The sequence below is a fragment of the Ictalurus punctatus genome, chromosome 14 (assembly GCF_001660625.3).
Source record: "Ictalurus punctatus breed USDA103 chromosome 14, Coco_2.0, whole genome shotgun sequence".
In the NCBI taxonomy this organism is placed as follows: domain Eukaryota; kingdom Metazoa; phylum Chordata; class Actinopteri; order Siluriformes; family Ictaluridae; genus Ictalurus; species Ictalurus punctatus.
This window is the reverse complement of record NC_030429.2, coordinates 2,557,861-2,580,497: the sequence shown is the minus strand read 5'-3', so window position 1 is coordinate 2,580,497 and position 22,637 is coordinate 2,557,861. Positions and strand designations below refer to the sequence as shown.

The following is a 22,637-nucleotide window of genomic DNA, read 5'->3' as shown; positions in this document are numbered from 1 at the left end:
AATTTTATATATTGTGAGGGATTAGCCCGGGGAAGGGCGGCGTACAGACCCACAGGAGACAGAAGGATGTTCGCAAACTTTGGTTTATTGTGGCTAGGGTGAGGTGAATGGGTTATAAGTGGATGAGTGCGGGGTTTTGTGGAGGCGTGACGGCCGGCGGCGTCTACTCGTGGCGGAGGCGGGATTCCCGAGGCGGGGCGGGGGTTTTCCCGGGCCGGCGTCCTCCGTATGTGCGACTCTCACTATCCGGCGGTCTCGTCCGCGCTTGTACCTCCTGGAGAGAGGGAGAGAGAGAGAGAGAGAGAGAGAGAGAGAGATTAGCGTGGGGTGTGAGGTTACCGTCGTGATTGGATATTGCGAATCGCTGCAAACACGCACGGAGTCCGTCTTGACGCTACGATATTCTCTTCCGCTTCCCGGCCGGAAGCGCGCCCTTTTATCCTCCTCCGCCTTCGCCTGAGTGGTGGGACTTCCCCGTTGGATCCGCCAATCGCTGGCCGGAGTCGCGTCAGTCCCGCCCTGCCGTGGCGGTCCTTCCGGCTGGCGGAATGTTCGGCAGGAAGCTGCCCACGTCGTGCCGGTGCGGCAGTTGGAGAAGGAGCGTATTCCCTCTTGTGTGCGCCGGCTCTCTGCCCGTCGCGACAGTACCCCCCCCTCAGCTCCGAGCCTACTGCCGCTCGGTGGTGGGCCCAGAGGGCGTTTCGTCGTGAGAGCCCATCCGCGTTACCATGCTGGGCCCCCGCCCGGTGCTTAGCCTGAAAGGAGAAGTCTTGTAAGGCGAGGAACCAGCGGGTTACCCGGGCGTTGGTGTCCTTTGCCTCGGCCATCCACTGTAGGGGGGCGTGGTCTGTTATGCGGACGAAGTGCCTGCCCGCCAGATAGTATCTCAGCTCCTCGATGGCCCATTTTATTGCTAGTGCCTCCCGCTCGACCGCCGCATACTTCCTCTCGGCCGGGGACAGCTTCCGGCTGATGTAGAGGACTGGGTGTTCTTCCCCGTCGAAGGTCTGGGAGAGGACGGCGCCCAGCCCGGTCTCGGAAGCATCAGTATGTACAGTGAACGGGAGGTCAAAGTCCGGGTTGCGGAGTATCGGCGCGCTGGTGAGGGCCTCTTTTAGGGCCTGGAAGGCCCTTTCTGCATCGGCTGTCCACTTCACCTGGTCTGGCTGGCCCTTCTTTGTAAGGTCTGAGAGGGGAGAGGCTACAGCAGAAAAGTTAGGCACGAACCTGCGGTAGTAGCTCGCCAATCCCAAGAAGGCACGTACCTGTTTTTTCGATGTTGGACGTGGGTAGTCCTTCACAGCCTCGATCTTTTTTTGTTGGGGCTTCAGCATTCCCCGTCCGATGCGGTATCCCAGGTACTGGGCTTCCGTCAGCCCTAGGTGGCATTTCTTTGGGTTCGCCGTCAGGCCAGCCTCCCGGAGGGCTTTCAGGACCTCCCTGAGGTGGAACAGGTGGTCAGCCCAGGTGGAGGAGTGTATGACCACGTCGTCCAGGTAGGCCGCGGCAAACTGTTGGTGGGGTCGCAGGAGGATGTCCATTAGCCGCTGGAACGTGGCGGGCGCCCCGTGCAGCCCAAAGGGGAGAACCCGGTACTGCCAGTGGCCGGTGGCCGTGCTAAAGGCTGTCTTGGGCCTTGCCACCCTGTCAATCCTTGCTTGCATGTCCTGCACGTACTCGATGACGGAGCGGAAGGGGGATGGTTGCTCCTCCCAGGCTTCGCGGGCTACATCCAACAATCCCTGCGGCCGCCGCCCGAACAGGAGCTCGAAGGGCGTGAAGCCCGTGGACACCTGGGGGCACTCCCGAACGGCGAAGAGTACGTAGGGGAGGAGGAGGTCCCAGTTCCTCCCCTCCTCGTCCACCACCCGGCGCAGCATCCGCTTGAGGGTCTGATTGAACCTCTCAACAAGCCCGTCGGTTTGGTGGTGGTAGACGGACGTCCGGAGGTGCTTCACCTGTAACAGACGACACAAATCCGCCATTAGCTTCGAGACAAAAGGCGTACCTTGGTCGGTCAGCACGTCCTTGGGGATCCCCACTCGACTGAAGAGGAGTACCAGCTCTCTGGCGATGTTTTGCGAGGTGGCCTTGCAGAGCAGCACCGCCTCAGGGTACCGAGTGGCGTAGTCGACCAGGACCAGGATGTATTCATGGCCCCGGGCAGACTTGTGTAGGGGCCCCACGAGATCCATGCCCACTCGCTCAAACGGGACGCCGATAATGGGCAGGGGTATCAGGGGCACCGGCGGGGGCCTCCGCAGGGCCGTGCGTTGGCACTGCAGGCACTGTTGGCAAAAGGCCCGGACCTCCGCGTCCATCCCGGGCCACACGAAGCGGTCCCGCAGTTTCTCCAGGGTATTTCGGGCCCCCAGGTGGCCGCCGAGGGGATGGGTGTGGACTAGGTGTAATACGATGGCTGTCTTGGCTCGGGGCACTACCAGTAGGTCCACCTGCTCCCCGCGGCGGCAGGCCCGTTGGTACAGGAGCCCCCCTCAGACGAGGAAGTACGATGTGGGGAGCCTCAGGTTTGGACTCTGGTTGACCCCCTCTATCACCCGTACCTGGGCCCAGCAGTGCTTCAGCCAGTCGTCCTCCTTCTGCTCCCGGCCGAACTTCCCCTCCCGGTTTACCTGGGGAAAGACAGATGACAGAGGGTTAGTAGTTTGGGGGATCTTACCTTCTGAGGTGGCCTCTCCGTCGTCCTGGGCCAAGTAGGCCGGCCAGGTTGGGATCCCCTTCCCCCGCTGCCGCGATCTCCGGGGCTCGGCTCTCGGTACCACCCGGAATCCTGGCCAGTCTCGTCCCAGGAGGAGGGGCACGGGGAGTTCGGGGATGATTCCGACCTGGAGGGGCCAGGTGCCGGCTTCGCTCCGTGTGTCCCCATGGACGCAGGTCACGGTAAGCGTCCCGCTTGGGTGGCGCCCCTCAGGCAGGATGGAGGGTTGGGCAAGGGTCACCGTGCTCCCGGTGTCCAGTAGGGCGGTTACCGGTCTCCCTTCGACCCACACCGTCACGGATGGCGCCTCCGGCGGTTGCTGCTGATGGAGGGCGCAGCCTGCCAGCCATGGTTTTGTAAGCAGCTGGGCGGCTTCCCTCTCCGGCTCTGTAGGCATGGGCTCGTCTCGGGGGTGTTCACAAGTGGGTGCCCTCTGGGGGTTCCTCCAGATGCGGGGCCGGGTCTGGCGGTCGGACCGGGGGCTCTGGGCACCGAGGGGCCGATCGAGGTGCTGCTGCTCCCCGGAGTCAAGCTCCAGGGTGGCCAAGGTTCCCTCCAGGGCAGTCAGGAGTTCCTGGGGCGTAGTTGGGGCGTGGGCCCCCACGGCCTGTCTCTCTGCCCGGGGTAGCGCTCTCAGGAAACAGTCGACCGCCACCTTCTCCGCCACCTCCGAGGCGGTATGCCAATCCGTTCGGAGCCATCGTTTGGTGATCTGGATGAGGGCGTTCATCTGGCAGCGTGGTCGGGCACCTGATCGATAAACCCAACGATGGAATTCAGTAGCTGCCTGGCCAGGGGTTCGGCCACACCACGCCAGGACTCCCTCCTTCATCGCCAGGTAGTCCATGGCCTCCTCCAGCTCGAGGGCATAGTAGGCTGTTCGGGCCTCTCCCGTGAGCAGGGGACCAAGGGCACGGGGCCAGTCGTCACAGTCCCACCCCTCCCGGCGGGCGATACTCTCGAAGGTCTCGAAGTACGCCTCGAGGTCCTCTTCGGGGCCAAGGGGGGGTAGTAGGCGGCGGATCTCGCTGCTTGCGTCGGGGAGAGTCATGGAGGCGGCGGGGGTCTCAGTCCTCATGGCGATCAGTGTCTGTGTGGCAATCTGAAGGCTCTCGGCGAGCTGCTGTGTCACAGCGTGCTGCTGGAGGCTGGTCTCCAGCAGGTGTTGCAGGGTGTGGTCCATTTTGTGGGGGTCCTTTTTTTTTTTTTTTTTTTTTTTTTTTTTTTTTTTTTTTCCTCTCTCTCGCGGGTTTATTTATACATTTTTATTTTTTTTTTAATTTTTTTTTTTGTGTGTGTGGTAGGCGGGTCTGTACTATGCCTGCATCCTCCACCAGTTGTGAGGGATTAGCCCGGGGAAGGGCGGCGTACAGACCCACAGGAGACAGAAGGATGTTCGCAAACGGTGGTTTATTGTGGCTAGGGTGAGGTGAATGGGTTATAAGTGGATGAGTGCGGGGTTTTGTGGAGGCGTGACGGCCGGCGGAGTCTACTCGTGGGGGAGGCGGGATTCCCGAGGCGGGGCGGGGGTTTTCCCGGGCCAGCGTCCTCCGTATGTGTGACTCTCACTATCCGGCGGTCTCGTCCGCGCTTGTACCTCCTGGAGAGAGGGAGAGAGAGAGAGAGAGAGAGAGAGATTAGCGTGGGGTGTGAGGTTACCGTCGTGATCGGAGATTGCGAATCGCTGCAAACACGCACGGAGTCGGTCTTGACGCTACGATATTCTCTTCCGCTTCCCGGCCGGAAGCGCGCCCTCTTATCCTCCTCCGCCGTCGCCTGAGTGGTGGGACTTCCCCGTTGGATCCACCAATCGCTGGCCGGAGTCGCGTCAGTCCCGCCCTGCCGTGGCGGTCCTTCCGGCTGGCGGAATGTTCGGCAGGAAGCTGCCCACGTCGTGCCGGTGCGGCAGTTGGAGAAGGAGCGTTTTCCCTCTTGTGTGCGCCGGATCTCTGCCCGTCGCGACAATATATATATATATATATATATATATATATATATATATATATATATGTATATATACACACACACACACACACACACACACAGTATCTCACAAAAGTGTGTACACCCTCACATTTTTGTAAGTATTTGATTATATCTTTTCATGTGACAACTCTGAAGAAATGACACTTTGCTACAATGTAAAGTAGTGAGTGTACAGCTTGTGTAACAGTGTAAATTTGCTGTCCCCTCAAAATAACTCAACACACAGCCATTCATGTCTAAACCGCTGGCAAAAGTGAGTACTGCCCTAAGTGAAAATGTCCAAATTGGGCCCAAAGTGTCAATATTTTGTGTGGCCACATTTATTTTCCAGCACTGTCTTAACCCTCTTGGGCTTGGAGTTCACCAGAGCATCACAGGTTGCCACTGGAGTCCTCTTCCAACTCCTCCGTTTGAGGATGCCCCACAGATGCTCGATAGGGTTTAGGTCTGGAGACATGCTTGGCCAGTCCATCACCTTCACCCTCAGCTTCTTTAGCAAGGCAGTGGTCGTCTTGGAGGTGTGTTTGGGGTCGTTATCATGCTGGAATACTGCCCTGCAGCCTAGTCTCTGAAGGGAGGGGATCATGCTCTGCTTCAGTATGTCACAGTACATGTTGGCATTCATGGTTCCCTCAATGAACTGTAGCTCCCCAGTGCCGGCAGCACTCATGCAGCGCCAGACCATAACACTCCCACCACCATGCTTGACTGTAGGCAAGACACACTTGTCTTTGTACTCCTCACCTGGTTGCCGCCACACACGCTTGACACCATCTGAACCAAATAAGTTTATCTTGGTCTCATCAGACCACAGGGCATGGTTCCAGTAATCCATGTCCTTAGTCTGCTTGTCTTCAGCAAACTGTTTGCGGGCTGTCTTGTGCATCATCTTTAGAAGAGGCTTCCTTCTGGGACGACAGCCATGCAGACCAATCTGATGCAGTGTGCGTTGTATGGTCTGAACACTGACAGGCTGACCCCCCACCCCTTCAACCTCTGCAGCAATGCTGGCAGCACTCATACATCTATTTCCCAAACACAACCTCTGAATATGACGCTGAGCACGTGCACTCAACTTCTTTGGTCGACCATGGCGAGGCCTGTTCTGAGTGGAAAATGTTCTGTTAAACCTCTGTATGGTTATGGCCACTGTGCTACAGTTCAGTGTCAGGGTCTTGGCAATCTTCTTATAGCCTAGGCCATCGTTATGTAGAGCAACAATTTTTTTTTTCAGATGCTCAGAGAGTTCTTTGCCATGAGGTGCCATGTTGAACTTCCAGTGACCAGTATGAGGGAGTGTGAGAGCAATGACACCAAATTTAACACACCTGCTCCCCATTCACACCTGAGACATTGTAACACTAACAAGTCACATGACACCAGGGAGGGAAAATTACTAATTGGGCCCAATTTGGACATTTTCACTTAGTTGTGTACTACTGCACTTTCTGCACTTTTGTTGCCAGCGGTTTAGACATTAATGGCTGTGTGTTGAGTTATTTTGAGGGGACAGCAAATTTACACTGTTACACAAGCTGTACACTCTCTACTTTACATTGTAGCAAAGTGTCATTTCTTCAGAGTTGTCACATGAAAAGATATCACCAAATATTTACAAAAATGTGAGGGGTGTACACACTTTTGTGAGATACTGTGTGTGTGTGTGTGTGTGTGTGTGTGTGTGTGTGTGTGTGTGTGTGTGTGTGTGTGTACATCCACCGCTGCTCTGTTCTCAATAGGTGGGAATAACAGCAGGCTGGTAACACACAACGTGCTGGCTTTGATGCAACGTAACCGAGCTCGAAGCCACAGCTGTGGTTGTCTCTGTGGGCTGTGCAAAGAAAAGCAGCGTAGCTGACAACATGAACTCTGTGACAAAGTCCGCAAACGTTGTCGGATTTCTGAGCTAAAAGAATCTAAAATCTGGAGAAAATCTGGTGGATGATGTGTTGATAAAACATAATTGTACGCCAATTATCGTCGCAAACGAGGAACATAGTCATAATGCCCAATGTTGTTATTTATGTTGTTACGAAATAAAAAAAATTCAATTCAATTCAATTCAATTTTATTTGTATAGCGCTTTTTACAATAGACATTGTCTCAAAGCAGCTTTACAGAAATATCAACACGGTATACAGATATTAAAGGTGCGAATTTATCCCAACTCCAAAAATCCATTCTAAACAATCATCCTGTAATTGGGAAGCAGTAACGGTGTACATATATCATGTGTACATTTTCTGTGTATCTGGAAAATACAGACACTAAAACTGAAAGTGTCTCTGTCCTTATACCTTTTTAATACTCGTCGGTCGGTGTGCTTTTGCCACGTTGATCGTCTAACACGTGACACTCTGCACAGGGTCGTCTCTTCTCTTATCCTGACACCCACCGCCATCGGCTTGGAGCCAACTACCTCCAGCTGCCTGTTAATTGCCCTTATCGTGCCCGCGTGGCCAACTATCAGAGAGATGGACCCATGTGTGTGACTGACAACCAGGGTGAGAAATTCTCACACACTGCTATCTTGCCTTTAGTTTTACACACTCGGAATCGAGATCACGTCTCGGCTGAACGTGAAGTGTCCAAACTCACAGCTCTGATAATGCGAGATTGATTGATTGATTGATTGACTGATTGATTGACTGATTGATTGATTGATTGATTGACTGATTGATTGACTGATTGATTGACTGATTGATTGATTGATTGATTGATTTTTACAGGAGGAGTCCCAAACTACTACCCTAACAGCTTCAGTGCCCCAGATTGTCAGCCACGCTTCATGGAGTCCAAGTTTAGAGTCTCTCCTGACGTCGGACGCTACAACAGCTCGGACGATGATAACGTGACCCAGGTATGGACGGGTCATGTGGACAAGCGGCATTGTGGGGGAGTGGTGGTGGAGGGGGGTCACGTCGCATTGCATCGTCTAACCCTCTCTGTAGGCGTGGGATTCGATGTGTAGCGCTTTCTAAGCTTCTTTGTGCTCATGTAGGTTCGCACTTTCTTCACCACCGTCCTGAACGAGACTGAGCGCGAGCGTCTCTGCCAAAACATGGCAGGACATCTGAAAGGAGCTCAGCTCTTCATTCAGAAGCGCATGGTAACGTCTTTGCCGGTCTTTCGTTCCGACTCGTCTTTGATTTTCTGGACAGTTTTAGAACAGTTTTAGTCCGTCTGTCTTTACAGGTCCAGCATCTGATGGCGGTGCACCAGGATTACGGCTCTCGTGTTCAGGCGCTGCTTGACAAGTATAACGCAGAGGGCCAAAAGGTAAGGCTTCATACTGACCACAGACATCAACGACAAGTCACGCTTGTGCTTACAGAAGAAAAACACCGCTGTTATCGTGCTTTTTTTTTTCTCTCCACAGAACTCTCTGCACGTGTATAAGAAGGGAGGCTCATCTGCCGTGGTCGCTTCTTCCAAGATATGACGTGTGGAATTTCTGCAGCACACACACATGCCTGACAAGAGCATTTCTTCTTTCACATTAAAAATATTAGCAGTGTAGCTGGATAACATTCTCCATAAGATGATTTTCAAGAAGATTGAAAAAAACAAAACAAAAAAGGCACTAATTCTGCATTAACTTTTTGATAGTTTTGAGAAGTCGGATGTTGGGAAACGCTCGGGAGAAATGACTTGGAGACACGAGACAACTCGTAAACACAAAAAGCACAGCCTAATAACCGTACACTAATGATAGCATGATATTTTCATCATCATATTGCCTAGTTAATGTTAATCATTTACCACAATTTTTACCATCTAAGAAATGCTTCTTTTTTTCTTTTTGAGCATTTTGATATGTGGATAAAGAATTAAACGATTTAGAGTTTAAAAATTAGATTTAAGATCAGAAAGATGCGCCTGTACCTTACTGAAGTCCAACATTTCCTGAAATATAACCTTTTAATTGAATGTTTTTTAAGGACTGTTGTCCCGCATTTCGTCCCTTTTTTGAACCCTGTGGAAGTTATGCTCTCTGTGTGTTCTCTAACTAATTCAATGAAATCATGATTTTGATTTTAAAAATCATTTTACGTGAAGCACTGTGGTTAGTGTATAAATGAAAACTTACCTTTTAACCTCCACCTAAAACATTGAATCTGAAGTGTGAAGGCTCTGAAACAGCGCAGAGAGGCGTGATACTGAGCAACATGCAGAGCTCCATGGTTCCACTGAACGCTCCTCTGGGTGATGGCAGAGGAGCTGGGACAAGCCTAGGAGTAACTACTGCTGGGTCCATAAGTATTTGGACAGTGCTGCAATTTATTTCTGCAGTTGTGCCTCTGTACACCACCACAACAGCTAGGAAGTTAAGCAATCATGTGATCGAAGTCTAGACTTTCAGCTTTAATTAAATGCGTTTAACAAAAAAAAATATTGCATTGACTTAGAGTCTTTGTCGTGTTCTACTTCTTTTTCTTCTTTATACTGTAAAATTAATGTTTTTGCAAGTCAGAGACTTTCTGTTGGTTAAAGCTTAACGAATTGCACTTAAAATTTCAATGTTTATCAAAGGCTTAGCCAATCGGTCTCTGTGTGCATTCGTTTGTATAATATGTTAATGTCTGAATGCAGTAAAGAGCATCCAGATGTCACCTGACACTCTATATTTGAGCTTGTGAAATTATTTTTATTATTATGTGTTTGTGTTTGTGTGTTTCAGTCCAGAGACCGGAAGATGGTGGGAGACCTGAATGGAGCGAAGGCGTACGGCTCCAAGGCGTTTTATCTCAATGGCGCCACGCTTGCACTTACCATCATCATCAGCATAATCATAATAGTGCTGATAGTAGTGCAGAATGTTATGCATAATAGAGCATACCGCTATTATTAAATGTGATATTTATTGAAAGTTTGCATGGGGGAAAATCATTACACAAGCAGCATTATCTCCCAGAAGAATGATGTGCTGTTGAAGTCCAACAAAAGTGTTGTGAACAATATATTTGTAAAAATGAATAATAAAAGATTCTCACTGACCAAGGCACTGACTAAAGTTGTTAATTTAATGATTAGGGCCTGTTCGCATTCAGAATGCAACCCTTTGTTACTGAAGTACACTGCAGTACCTATGTGGATTCTTATATTCTCCAGACGCAGTTACAATGGTGAAATTTTTCTAAATGAAATCCTATCTGTAATGTTAGCATTTACCATTTCTAGCATGTTTCCTGGTCTTGATGGATCCCTTTCAGAGACAGCAAACTGGGCACAAAGTACGAATACCCACCAGTGTGGTGTTGGCAAGTTAAATCCCCTCCATGTCACCTGATCTGAACATCTCTCCAGGTAAGAAGCGAACCTGCGCTGTTTCTTGAATTCCTAGACTCATGAGGATGGACAGGAGAGTCTTGAGGATGAGAACTGAAAACAGTTTGGCTGATCTACATGAATGCTTCTCACTAACAGCCACAAGGGCATTCTCTGTGGAGGGTGCCACTCTGAAGCCAGACTGGTTAAGATCGCGAAGGTTATTCTGATAGAGAGAGAGAGACAGGTGATTGTAGACAGGGCGTTTGAGAATTTTTTTGATAATTGTACATAAGTTTAATTGTGGTTTCATGTTATCCTGTCATATATGCCTCTTATAAATGTGTAAAGATACACTGCAAAGAAAAATAAAGCTTGGAATCATTGGTGCTGCCAGTGAATGTAAGTACTGTAGCTAGTAGCCTATAATTTGCTTGATTTGCTAACCTACTAATGAAGCTAGTATAAGAGCTAGCATGTAACATGTAAATCAAACAAATAGGTGTACATTTACAGCGTTTTTCACCCACGATGGTCACAGTGATGCTGTGATTGACAGGGGAGATAGAGACTGGCCATTTTTGCTCCCATGGCTCATCCACCATATTTTCCTTCTTTATATTTCTCACATTTCACGTGCCAGGAGGTGCGATCGTCTATCTGTATGTGGTAATACCATATGCACGCAAACTTTCCTTCACTCACTCTCTCTCTCTTTCACCCACAGACGCACACATTTCCTTTGTAGTCTGTAGAAACAGGAGTTCTTAGTAGTGGATCGGTGTTTCTTCTATTCCCCTGTGTTTTAAATGTCATGTTACCAAACATTTTATTGCCTAGTCTTGGTAAAAAATCATTTTAAAAAATGTAAATACAGGCGGTGAAAGCAAACCTTGGTTACTTTGGTTAACAAATTAAGAATGCCCTTGGGGTAGGATGACCATTTGATGAATTTAAAAATTACTCTGAATTGGTCTTTTTCTAGGTATTTTTAAAAAATGATCTTCATAGCTTATTATTTCTCACTTCTTTTTGTTTCATCATGTGCAGCAGTTAAAGACCTTGTAGTGATTATTGACTCCAGCCTATCATTTGATGCTCATGTAGATAATACTACTAGGATAGCTTTCTTTCATCTCAGAAATATTTCTAAAATAAGAAACATATTGTCACTACATGATGCGGAAATACTAGTTCATGCATTCGTCACCTCTAGATTAGATTACTGTAATGCCTTACTGTCTGGATGTTCCAGTAGGAATATAAATAAGCTCCAGTTAGTCCAGAATGCAGCTGCTAGAGTCCTAACTAGAACTAGAAGATACGACCACATCACCCCGATATTATCAATACTGCATTGGCTCCCAGTGGAATCCCGCATTAGCTATAAATATTTTTTTAATTTTATTAACCTATAAAGCACTAAATGGTCTCGCGCCACAATATCTAAGCGACCTTTTGGTTTTATATGATCCGCCACGCCTACTTAGATCAAAAGATGCAGGCTATTTGACGGTACCTCGAATAGTGAAGGCTACAGCAGGGGGAAGAGCTTTATCTAATAGAGCCCCACAGTTATGGAACAGTCTTCCTATTAGTGTTCGGGACTCAGACACAGTCTCAGTGTTTAAGTCTAGGCTTAAAACGTATTTGTTCACTCAAGCCTACCCTGACTAGATTCTGTTCTACTACTTCGCAGTCATAATTATCTTTTTTCTCCCTCTCTCCTTTCGCCGAGCCCCACACGAATTTATGGAGATACTAGAGATCCAGATCCTTTCTGCCTCTGGATGGAACTCAAATCTTCTTTAATTCCAGACTGCTGGGACTACGGCCATACAGACTTCATATAACAACTAACTGTTGTTACCCAGATGAGGATGGGTTCCCTTCTGAGTCTGGTTCGTCTCAAGGTTTCTTCCTCTTAAAACATCTTAGGGAGTTTTTCCTTGCCACCATCGCCACTCAGTGGCTTGCTCAGTTGGGATAAATTCGCACCTTTAATATCTGTATACCATGTTGATATTTCTGTAAAGCTGCTTTGAGACAATGTCTATTGTAAAAAGCACTATACAAATAAAATTGAATTGAATTGAATTGAATCTCCCCCCACCCCCAATTGTGCTGCTGCCACATGATTGACAGTTTAGATAGCTGCATGAATGTGCAGGTGTACCTAATAAAGTGGATGGTAAGTGTATTTTCTGAGTATTTTGATAGCGTGGAGACGTAGAGTGTGAGCGTGAGCACAGGGGTCTGTCTCCCTTCATATTGGCGTTACTTGAGCCTGTCCACTAGAGGGCGGCAAATGAAAAACTAAATGAACGTCGTTCATATATATATATATATATATATATATATATATATATATATATATATATATATATATATATATATATATATATATAGATTATTGCTAAGTGAAAAAATAAAATATGTGGTCTAATTTGTACTTTTTAAAAAAAAAATTATTTGCCCTTGCTCATTTTTTACGAAGGGTGCCAATAATAATGGTAGCACTATAAAGTTATGTGTGAGCATGCATTTAATGCCCACTGGACCAGAGAAGCTGCAGCTCGACTCTTCTCTTTCCCCCTTATGTCACTGCATATACTTGGTTCCAGTCAGATTAAAGAATTATATTGCCAGTATTAGACAGTATGTAAACCTTTTCTGGTACACACCTCAACCTTTTACCCATGAACCCCTTCGTTGGGTCAAATTATATATATATATATATATATATATATATATATATATATATATATATATATATATATATATATATATATATATATATTCAACATGTAACATGTAAACTATTTCACAGAGGTGAAGCAAATGGCAATTGACCCCACTAACATGCCAACAAGTACTGAGCCAAACCCTGTGGAAATGCTGCGGGTATAGCCTCACACACTCACAGGCTCTGCTGTATTATTTAGCTGATGCTTGGTGAGGTAGTGCCTTTTCTTAATCTACAGGCATGACTTCCTCCCATTCAATGATTAGTGCATGGGTTTCTTTTTGTGATGTTTCTTCTTAAGATCAAAAGAGGGCGCTACAATGTCAGCAGCCAAACTTCATAACAAATCCTGATATGACAAAGGCACTTCAGAGGAGATATGTTTTGTTATGGGTTAGAGAAGTGAATGTATTTGTGAAACAGAGCAGCTACAAATTAGTTTCTGTTTCCTTAGCTTGTAGTCTGTATAAAGGCAGCACTCCAGGCTGAAACCAGACCTAAACCCGAAACCGGAAATGTAGTCGTAACCACGTTCGTAGGTCGTTCTGTGTTACGAGACGTGGAAAACAACACCGTTTCCAATGTCACAGCACGCAGACGTACAGTACAAACTCACTGCCACACAACTAATACAAAGCAGTACTGAACACTGAGGAAACGTTGATGAGTTGTCACATGTCTCCAAGTCACTTTCCCTAGTGCTTCCTAGGCATGAATAATGTTCACGTTTCTGTTGAGACAGATAGATAATTAAAAGAAAATGTTACATCTCCACATAATCAGCTTTTGACGTTTTGAAAGATGTTCTTGTCGTCTAAATTTAAAAACATTTTGATCGAAGTGTCATGGTAGTGCCAAAAAGTGTAGAACTGCACTGCCCTTCAGATGTACCCCAGCACGTCACAGGTCTCACTAACCACTCTCCTGGGTCTTGTTATACCTTATTAGCACTACTATTTATGTTTGTCACTATAGTGTCACTACAACACCCAGCTCTGATTTGGACATCACTCCGCCTTCCTACTCTACTGAGGATGTCACTCCACCTCTCTGCTCTGCTAAGGACATCGCTTCCCCCTCTGGCTCCACGGAGGATATCGCTCCTCTCTCTGGCTCTGTGGAGGACATCGCTCCCCCCTCTGGCTCCATGAAGGACATTGCTCCTCTCTCTTTCTCAATTGAGGACATCGCTCCTCCCTCTGGCTCCATGGAAGACATCGCTCCTCCCTCTGGCTTTGCCCTGGACTTTGCTCCCCCTGTTGGCTTCACAGTGGCCGCCGCTCCGCTCTCGTGCTCCACCTCAGATGTTGCGCCACCCCTTAGCTCCACCTCACTGCCTTGTGGAGGATGTTGAGTCTCCTGCCCAGACACTCTAAGGGTATTGCTCCAAATTAACCTTGTTGACCTAAGACACAGCTCAGCTGGCTGTCCAGGACCCCCTCTTGACTGTGTTTCATGCTTTGGGAGCTGTGCATTAAGGGGTTGTTAAGAACTACACGTCATATATCTCACTAATCACTCTCTCCTGGTTCTCGTTACTCCTTGTTAGTGTCTCACCGTCCAGCTTTTGTTGCAGTTGATGTTTGTTGTTGTGGGCGCCAAAGTATCACTTATAATCTGTACATTTTTGCCTCATATCCACAGTTCTTTTAAGGTTCTTGCTTTCCTGGTTTTGTTGTTTTGCTCATACTTCATATAATGAATTATCTGCTCTGCATCCGCCTCCTCTACCAATTCCTGACAAGAACATGGCTTTAAAAAGTATCATCATTGATTATGATTTTACCAGCTAAGCATTGTCATTCTTTTTAGCATTTTCATATATGGATAAAGAAATTAGTGAAGTCAAATCTTTAATGACTTTGATATAACGTTAAACATGGTATGTTTGAACTTTAATTGAATCTCTTATTCATTATTTTATATATACGTATATTCATTAAGATCGTCTCTGATTGAATGAAATAGATTGTTTTAGGTTTTCACTTCATTCTATATTATTTGTGGAAATAAACCTGGTACATTTTATAAAGTAGAATATTCTTAAAAAAAAAAAAAAAAAAAAATTTAAGTAGGTCATACAGGCTGAAAAATACCGGTAGCTGTTTAGACACTGTGGTTAGAGAATTTAAATAAAGACTTGCCCCCTAACCTCAAACAGAAACAATCTAGAGCCTGAAGGTTCTCAAACAGCACAGAGAGGCTTGATACTGAGCGAGATGCAGAGCTCCATGGTTCCACTGAACGCTCCGCTGGATGCTGGCAGAGGAGCAGGGACAGTCGTGGTGGTAATGCCGGACCATCCACCCGATTATATAGTGTGGTCCATGGCCAGCATCATCTACGGAAACCCGTGCTGTCTGGGCCTGATCGCCTTTTATTACTCCATCAAGGTGAGTTGCAAATGACCGGCAAATCTAGAGGGTGATCAGAGTGAACACTACTAATGAGAAATAAAATAAAATCTTTCCCTAAACTTGTTTAATGGGTCGTCAAGTCTTCAGTTTTACTGACACCTGGAAGAACAAGCATAGGAGTAACTATCTTGTTTGTTCATCTATTCGAGAAATATTCCTTAAACGCTTTTGTGGATTATTATGTTGTTTGTTGTTGCTATTTGAATATTTTATCTTAAATATTACCTCTAAAAATAAAGATTCTACAAGTCAGAGGCCACTTTATAATTGATTATCAATTGACCTCGATGAGCATAGATTGTATATTATACAGTATATATACAGTCTGAGTACAGTACAGAGCATCAAGATCTTAACTGGTATGCCATTTTATTTGATTTATGTTATACATTAGATTTGATTAAATATAATGCTGTCATTGTACACGTACAATACCAATGGAATACAGTTTGTGATTGTGAAATGGAACTGATTTTCAATGTCCTCCTTGTGTGTGTTTCAGTCCAGAAACCGGAAGATGGTGGGGGACATGACTGGGGCAATGTTTTACGCTTCCAAGGCGCAATCCTTCAATGGCTGGGCGCTGACATTTATCATTATCACTATCATACTCCTCATAGTGTTGATGGTGGTGGTGAATGCCCAACTGTTGAGTTCCAGAAGATAATATAGCTAAAAGTTTTAATTTCACTGCAAGTTATATACTGTATATAACCGTGCATGTGACAAATAAAAATCTTGAATCTTGAAAACTGTCTCTCAACTGATAAAAAAAAAAAACATAGAAAGCAACATTATCTCTTAGAAAAATGATTTGTTGTTGAAGTCCATCTGAGGAACACAAAATACTTTTTGAATCATGTATTTGTGAAATGAGTAATAAAATATTCTCATTGATGAAAGCATTGATTACAGTTGTTCATTTAATGACTTATACTGCGCATAAAGCAAAAATGCTTTATGTTCATGAAATTCTTGTTGTTTTTAAAAAAAAAAAATTATGAGCAATAATAGATCTGACATTCAATGTGTTTGATTTGTAGCTACCATGCATCTACAGATGAAAGCGTCCATCTGTTATAGTAAACTTGAGGTACATAACCCGACAAACCACAGCAGTAGAGCTATGAAAATGAACTTTGAGCACAGAAAAGACCAGTGGGAAAAATCTCTCTGAGAAGACTTTCACTGAGCAACAGGCTGTTTGTTTTTCTTTCAAGTTTACTTTCAACTTCCATGGTAAGTAGTTGGTAACTGTGATTAAACCTTATCTTGTCATATATGCATCTCATTAAATGTGTATAGAGACTTTACAAAGAAAAACAAAGCTTGGGAGGAAGCAGCAGAGATTCGATTAAAAATAATAATAATAATAATTTTAAAAATCTTATCTTAGCAAGTGGAAATATCTTGAATATAATCATATATATTTATTATTTACTCTTATAAGTTTGCTGTAAACCAAATACATACCAGAGTATTAAAATGACTCATTTCAAGCTTGAAATTTTTTTTATTCTATTGGCCGATATTTGTACTCCTTTCTAGAAATAAATAAATCTGCAAATAGAACAAGACTTGTAATAGGTTTTATAATCTTATATTTGTATTATTTTAATATAATAGGAAATAGTAGCTAACCTTGATTTAGTTCAAGGTATTTTCACTTGCTAAGATGTACTTTTATACATATCCTTGATTTGCTAACCTGCTAACTAAGGTAGTATGAAGCCTAGCATGTAAAATGTAAATCAAACAAATACATTTTTTACCCTAATTTGGTCACCTGCCAATTCCTACCCCATGGCCAATTCTCTCCTATCAAGCAGCTGCCAACCGGGGACGGTGAAGGCTAACACTTTCTTTCTAACACATGAAACCAACCAGTCACATCTTCATTAAATGCTGTTCATGCTATGTCACAGGGCAGCATAACAGACTTGAAGTTAAGTGCTATGTACCCTCTTCAACATCATCAGATTTTCACACAAGTCCTAAGAGTAGATAAAGAGAACCCAGTTAAACAAATTCCAAAACATTAGCTTTATTCTTCTTTAACTTCTTTATTCTTTCTTTGTGTGTTTAGGCTCGTTGACTTGTTGCATGACTGTCACGTATCATGACGTAACGGAGATACAGTGAGGGAAAAAAGTATTTGATCCCCTGCTGATTTTGTACGTTTGCCCACTGACAAAGAAATGATCAGTCTATAATTTTAATGGTAGATTTATTTGAACAGTGAGAGACAGAATAACAACAAAAAAATCCAGAGAAACGCATGTCAAAAATGTTATAAATTGATTTGCATTTTAATGAGGGAAATAAGTATTTGACCCCTCTGCAAAACATGACTTAGTACTTGGTGGCAAAACCCTTGTTGGCAATCACAGAGGTCAGACGTTTTTTGTAGTTGTCCACCAGGTTTGCACACATCTCAGGAGGGATTTTGTCCATGTACGTCCAAGTCAGTCGACATGACCGACCAAGCCCTGCCCACATGCAAGTTAGCCGACATAACCGACCAAGCCCTGCTCACGTCCAAGTCTACTGATACGGCCGACCAAGTTCTGCTCACGCCCAAGTCTACTGACACGGCCGACCAAGTTCTGCTCACGCCCAAGTCTAATAATACAGCCGACCACGTTCTGCTCAAGCCCGAGTCTACCGACACGGCCGACCACGTTCTGCTCAAGTCCGAGTCTGCCGACACTGACAGCCAAGTTCTGCTCACGCCCGAGGCCGCCGACACTGACAGCCAAGTTCTGCTCACGCCTGAGTCCACCGACACTGACAGCCAAGTTCTGCTCACGCCCGAGTCTGCCGACAAGGACAGCCAAGTTCTGCTCACGCCTGAGTCTGTTGACACGGACAATCAAGCTCTGCTCACGTCCACGTCTGCTGACATGCACAACCAGGTGTCTGTTGAAACAAACAACCAAGCTCTGCTCCTTTTCCCGTCTGATGACCTGACCCACCAAGTTATGCTCATGCCAGAGTCAGAAAAACCGTTTGACCAATTTCTGCTCACACCTGAGTTTGCTGAAACAAACAACCAAGCTCTGCTCATGTCTACGTCTACATGACAGCCAAGTTCTGCTCACGCCCTGGGCTGGGCTTGATCGGTCATGTCGGCTGACTTGGACGTGAGCAGGACTTGGCTGTATGTGTTAGTAGACTTGGGCTTGAGCAGAACGTGGTCAGTCGTGTCGGTAGACTCAGGCTTGAGCAGAACGTGGTCGGCCATATCAGTAGACTTGGGCATGAGCAGAACTTGGTTCTGTGGAGCTGAGACCCCCTCCTGAACCTCAGGCTGGAGCTCTGGTGCTGGGGCCTCCATATTGATCTCTGGCTGGAGCTTGGCTGGTGAGACCTCCTCGTGGGTCTCAGGTTCGAGCTCTGAGGTCACCAGGTTAACCTCTGGCTAGGGCTCTGCATGAGTTTGCCTGTAGTAGTGGGTAAACGGCAGGGCAGGTTTGTGCCAGACTTACCGCCCCCAAAAAAAGTTGTTCTAGCTTGACCCTCACCTCCGGACTCCCGAACCGCATCATGAACTCCCCCACAAACTGTTCTACACTGTCCAGGTTCCTACAGTGCTTATCTAGTAGTTGCTGCACCCACTGACGGGCCGGTCCAAAGAACCGGGACCACATGAATCAGAGCCATTGCTTCTCCTCTGGCTTCAGGTCAAACAGGCTGGAGAAATAGAATTGACAGTCTACCAGAAAATATTTAGGGGCACCGAAAAATCCGTCAAATGGATCAGGAAGCTCCATAAATGTCTGTTGTGGGAATTGGACTGAGTCCATAGCGGGGACGGTTGGCGTCGACTTCCGGGTTCTGCATTTTCTCCGTTCTCCTGCTGCATCCATGTTTTTGGCGGAATATTCTGACTGTGGATTGGTGGAGTCCAAACCTTTTCCAACCTGATTGACCTCAACAACGCTTTTTCTGAGGTCCTCAGAAATCTCCTTTGTTCACGCCATGATACACTTCCACAAACACGTGTTGTGAAGGTCAGATTCTAATAGAGCCCTCTTCTTTAAATAAATCAGGACGCTCACTCACACCTGACTGTCATCCCACTGACTGAAAACACCAGACTCTAATCTCACCTTCAAATTAACTTCTAATCCTAGAGTCTCACACTTTGCCACTCATTTTCCTCAATAAATAAATGGTCAAGTATAAATATGTTTGTTTCATTTGTTTAATTGGGTTTTTTTAGATTTGTGAAAATCTGATGATGTTTTAGGTCATATTTATGCAGATATATATAGAAAATTCTAACAACTTTCAAGCACCACTCTACAGCCAATTTTGTTTGGCTCCTAGCCATGGATGGCCCTGCACTGAAGGGATTCAATCTCATGATCTTCCAATTATTAGCTAGTAGCCTTTCCTATTAGAACTAAACAAAAGAGAAGAAGAAAAAAAAACCCTGGACAGTACACGCCCACAAGCAAAATTAGCAGCTGCTGCTGTATGTCCCAAGACACAAACTACCGGCGATGCAAGAAACTTGTCACTCCTTAGTGTAAACATTGGGAACTTACTCGTTTCACCTAAGAGGTTGTGTGGTTGCAGATTTTATGCAGTATTTCAGATTTCATATGAGCTCAGCACAACATGCATAACCACATGCATGCACTTTCTCCTGCTTTCTCTCTCAGACCAACTCATTTCCTTTGTAGTCTGCCCATATATATAGAAGCAGTTTTAGTAGTTGATTGGTGTTTCTTCTGTTCCCCTGGGTTTCAAATTCCATTTCACTGAGCATTTTATTGCCTAGACTCTGATGTTTTAAATTTTCATTTTTAATTAAACTTCCTGGCTTCTCTGAGGTCTTCTCTGTGAACAGTGATGTACTGTCAAAACACTCAATACGAAGACATTTTGTTCTGCAGGAATATTTAATAATGGCTCTGTGAACTTGGCATCAGTCAGAACTGTTGGGTAGGGCTTCAAACCAACTTCATCAACAGCCTTCAGCCACCAACCAGAAAAAAACACCAGACCAGCAAGCTACCTGTGTTAGCTAGGTTTTTCATATAACCTTGTCACAGAGGTTTCCCTGAATTTTTCTCACATTGCCCGCCGTCTAATTAACCACGGGACTGTGATATCTGCCACTAGTGTGGTCAAGTGGCTCTCCGTCATCATACCATGCACACAGTGCTGAGCTTGCAAAGGTTATGAAATTGCCCTCCATTTAGGCCATAGTTATGCTGAGTGGGGCCTCCCATTATGTTTTTCTTTTGCACATCACAACAGAACTGCAAGTTGGATGTTTGCGGGCCTGCAGCTAATCCACTCACAGCTAACTAACGAGCTGCAGAATATTGCGAAATTCACGCTTGTGCGGCAATGCCTGAGCTCCCTGGAAGTCGAGGACAAGCGTCAGTTCTGTTCCCAATGCCTCAGTGTTAACCATGACTTAGAGAAGAAACTGTTTGACCAGATGTTTAATGTACAAAACCTGCAGCGATGAAAATGCCATCATGGCAGGCTTTGAGTGGAATCCTATCCGAGTACCACAGCCTAAAAAGTCTGCCAGTTGTAAACATTCGTAAACAATGAAGACTGATAAATAGAATAAAAACTGATAAAGAGTTCTGAGTCACTTTCGAAGCATGTGGATGATCTAGTGTCAGATATGGCACAAGTAGTATCGGTGATGTAAGAACTGAAGCCATGTATAGCAAGAACCTGTGCACTTCAGAGGAGTCCTCAGCATAGTCCAAGAGTCAATTCTCCTTCCTGCTTCCATGCTATATCTGTGGCTGCGTCATATGGTTACCACATGACTTTCTGGTAATGTTTTGGCATGTCTGCGCATGTGCACTAGAAGATATTCAGGTGTTAACACTCCACCCCTGGTGGTTATCCAGTGTTCATAGAACCATGTTTAGTAGCTAACTAGCTTCAGACATTAGATAACCTCATCTAACATCACGTTAAGTTGGCTGTATCCAGCTAAATATGAAAAAGCAAGGCTAATTTGAGGAGTTCAAGTGATGGAATTAAAGCAACACCCACAGGCTCACTGTTAATACTTCCAAAGCGATTTGAGAAGACGAATGTAGATAAGACTCGCTATAAAATATTTCCTTAGGTCAAAATCCAGCTGCCAACCTAAAGAACAAGAAATACTCATTTAAGGTCAACAATGTTGACTGCAACAACACCTATCACCTACCTCTCACTCACCTACTTCAATCAGAAACTCACAATCACCCTGTGCTCCATTTCAGTGACTCTTCACTTGTCTACGGCATCAGAACTGGTCTCATTCCACAAGATCCAAGCCAATTCTTTTGAAGCTAATCTCAATAAGTGAAAGAAGTGGCTGGATTCAACCCTTGGTGGCCCGATTAGAAATGAACTATTAACCAGTGTAGTGTTTTATCTACCCCAGGTTTCCAGTCAGTTTCCCCTGTTTGAGTGACCTGACTCACTCTGTCCATCCTTCCATTTTCTGTACCGCTTATCCTACACAGGGTCGCAAGGGAGCCTGGAGCCTGTCCCAGGGAACTCGGGGCACAAGGCAGGGGACATCCTAGATGTCACATTGCAGGGCACATTCAGGGGACACATTGCAGGGCACATTCACACACTATGGACAATTTGGAAACACCAATCAGCCCACAAATGCCAATCAGTCCACAATGCATGTCTTTGGACTGGGTTAGGAAGCCAGAGTGCCTGCGGAAAGAATATTAAAGCTCTGCGCACACAGGGTGGAGGCGGGATATGAACCGACAACCCCGGTGGTGCGAGACAAACGTGCTAACCACTAAGGCTCTTACTCTGGAGGGGAGAGTGAGGGAGTATATTCTGCAAAGGCTTCTGGCTAAACTGCTATCGTTTCACTCACTGGCATCAATCAGGCAAGTGCGTCCACATGAGTGGCACCAAAGGATGTGAGCACATGACTGTGAATACACCTCAACTTTACCTCCCAGGACCTTCCCAATGCCTTGTTTTGAATCAGGTTTAGGTGGCTCAGGGTGTGCATACAGAAAGCGGTCAGTAACAGTCCGGTTTGTAAGTTGTGGTTTCTTTGCAAAATGACAAGCTGCAATTTTTGTCTTATAAACATCAAAAGAGTGGGTTATATATAGCTGCTATAATGTAAGTGTCAACCAACTTGTTTCATGGCTGTTCCAAAATATTTCATGAACAACAATTGGACAAAAATTAGGACATTTTGAAATTCATATAGATGTGGAGTAAGGAATGACACTTTTTGTGGCATGATGTTATAGGAAATTAAGCAACTTTGAGGTGGTTATGGCCCAACTTCCAGCAGCACTTATTACCATATACTACCATACGGGCACTTTGCAGATAAATAATTACTGTGTACTGTAGTTATACAGATCTGCTCTGACGCAGTCCACCAGTGGAAACGGACCACTATTGGACAACCACTACGAGATATTATTCGATTGCTGGATTGTTTCCAGCATGGCAGTGACACTGACAAAGCAGTAGTGATTGT

At 45.7% G+C, this 22,637-nt stretch overlaps 3 protein-coding genes across 3 annotated transcripts in view; 2 read left to right on the top strand and 1 right to left on the bottom strand.

Moving 5' to 3' along the window:
* The window catches only part of LOC108275263 (poly(ADP-ribose) glycohydrolase), an 89,506-nt gene extending 86,867 nt beyond the window's left edge, over window positions 1-2,639 (bottom strand). The window contains exon 1 of the mRNA XM_053685682.1: window positions 2,634-2,639. The gene's annotated coding sequence lies outside the window, so the exon portion shown is untranslated. The remainder of the gene's footprint in view (window positions 1-2,633) is intronic.
* A 4,422-nt stretch (window positions 2,640-7,061) lies between these two features.
* Window positions 7,062-8,283, top strand: LOC108261697 (catalase-like; the record flags this gene model as incomplete). The annotated part of the gene is made up of 5 exons (XM_017462510.3): window positions 7,062-7,209; window positions 7,435-7,565; window positions 7,707-7,814; window positions 7,901-7,984; window positions 8,085-8,283. Coding segments are annotated over 5 exons (534 nt in total), but the record flags the coding sequence as incomplete, so codon positions are not given.
* Window positions 8,284-14,662: 6,379 nt separating this feature from the next.
* On the top strand, window positions 14,663-16,048 carry LOC108274515 (interferon-induced transmembrane protein 3). The gene is made up of 2 exons (XM_017484722.3): window positions 14,663-15,112; window positions 15,639-16,048. Exons 1-2 carry the CDS (start codon window positions 14,939-14,941, stop codon window positions 15,801-15,803), a joined length of 339 nt encoding a protein of 112 aa, XP_017340211.1. The 5' UTR covers window positions 14,663-14,938; the 3' UTR covers window positions 15,804-16,048.
* Window positions 16,049-22,637: the final 6,589 nt, after the last annotated feature.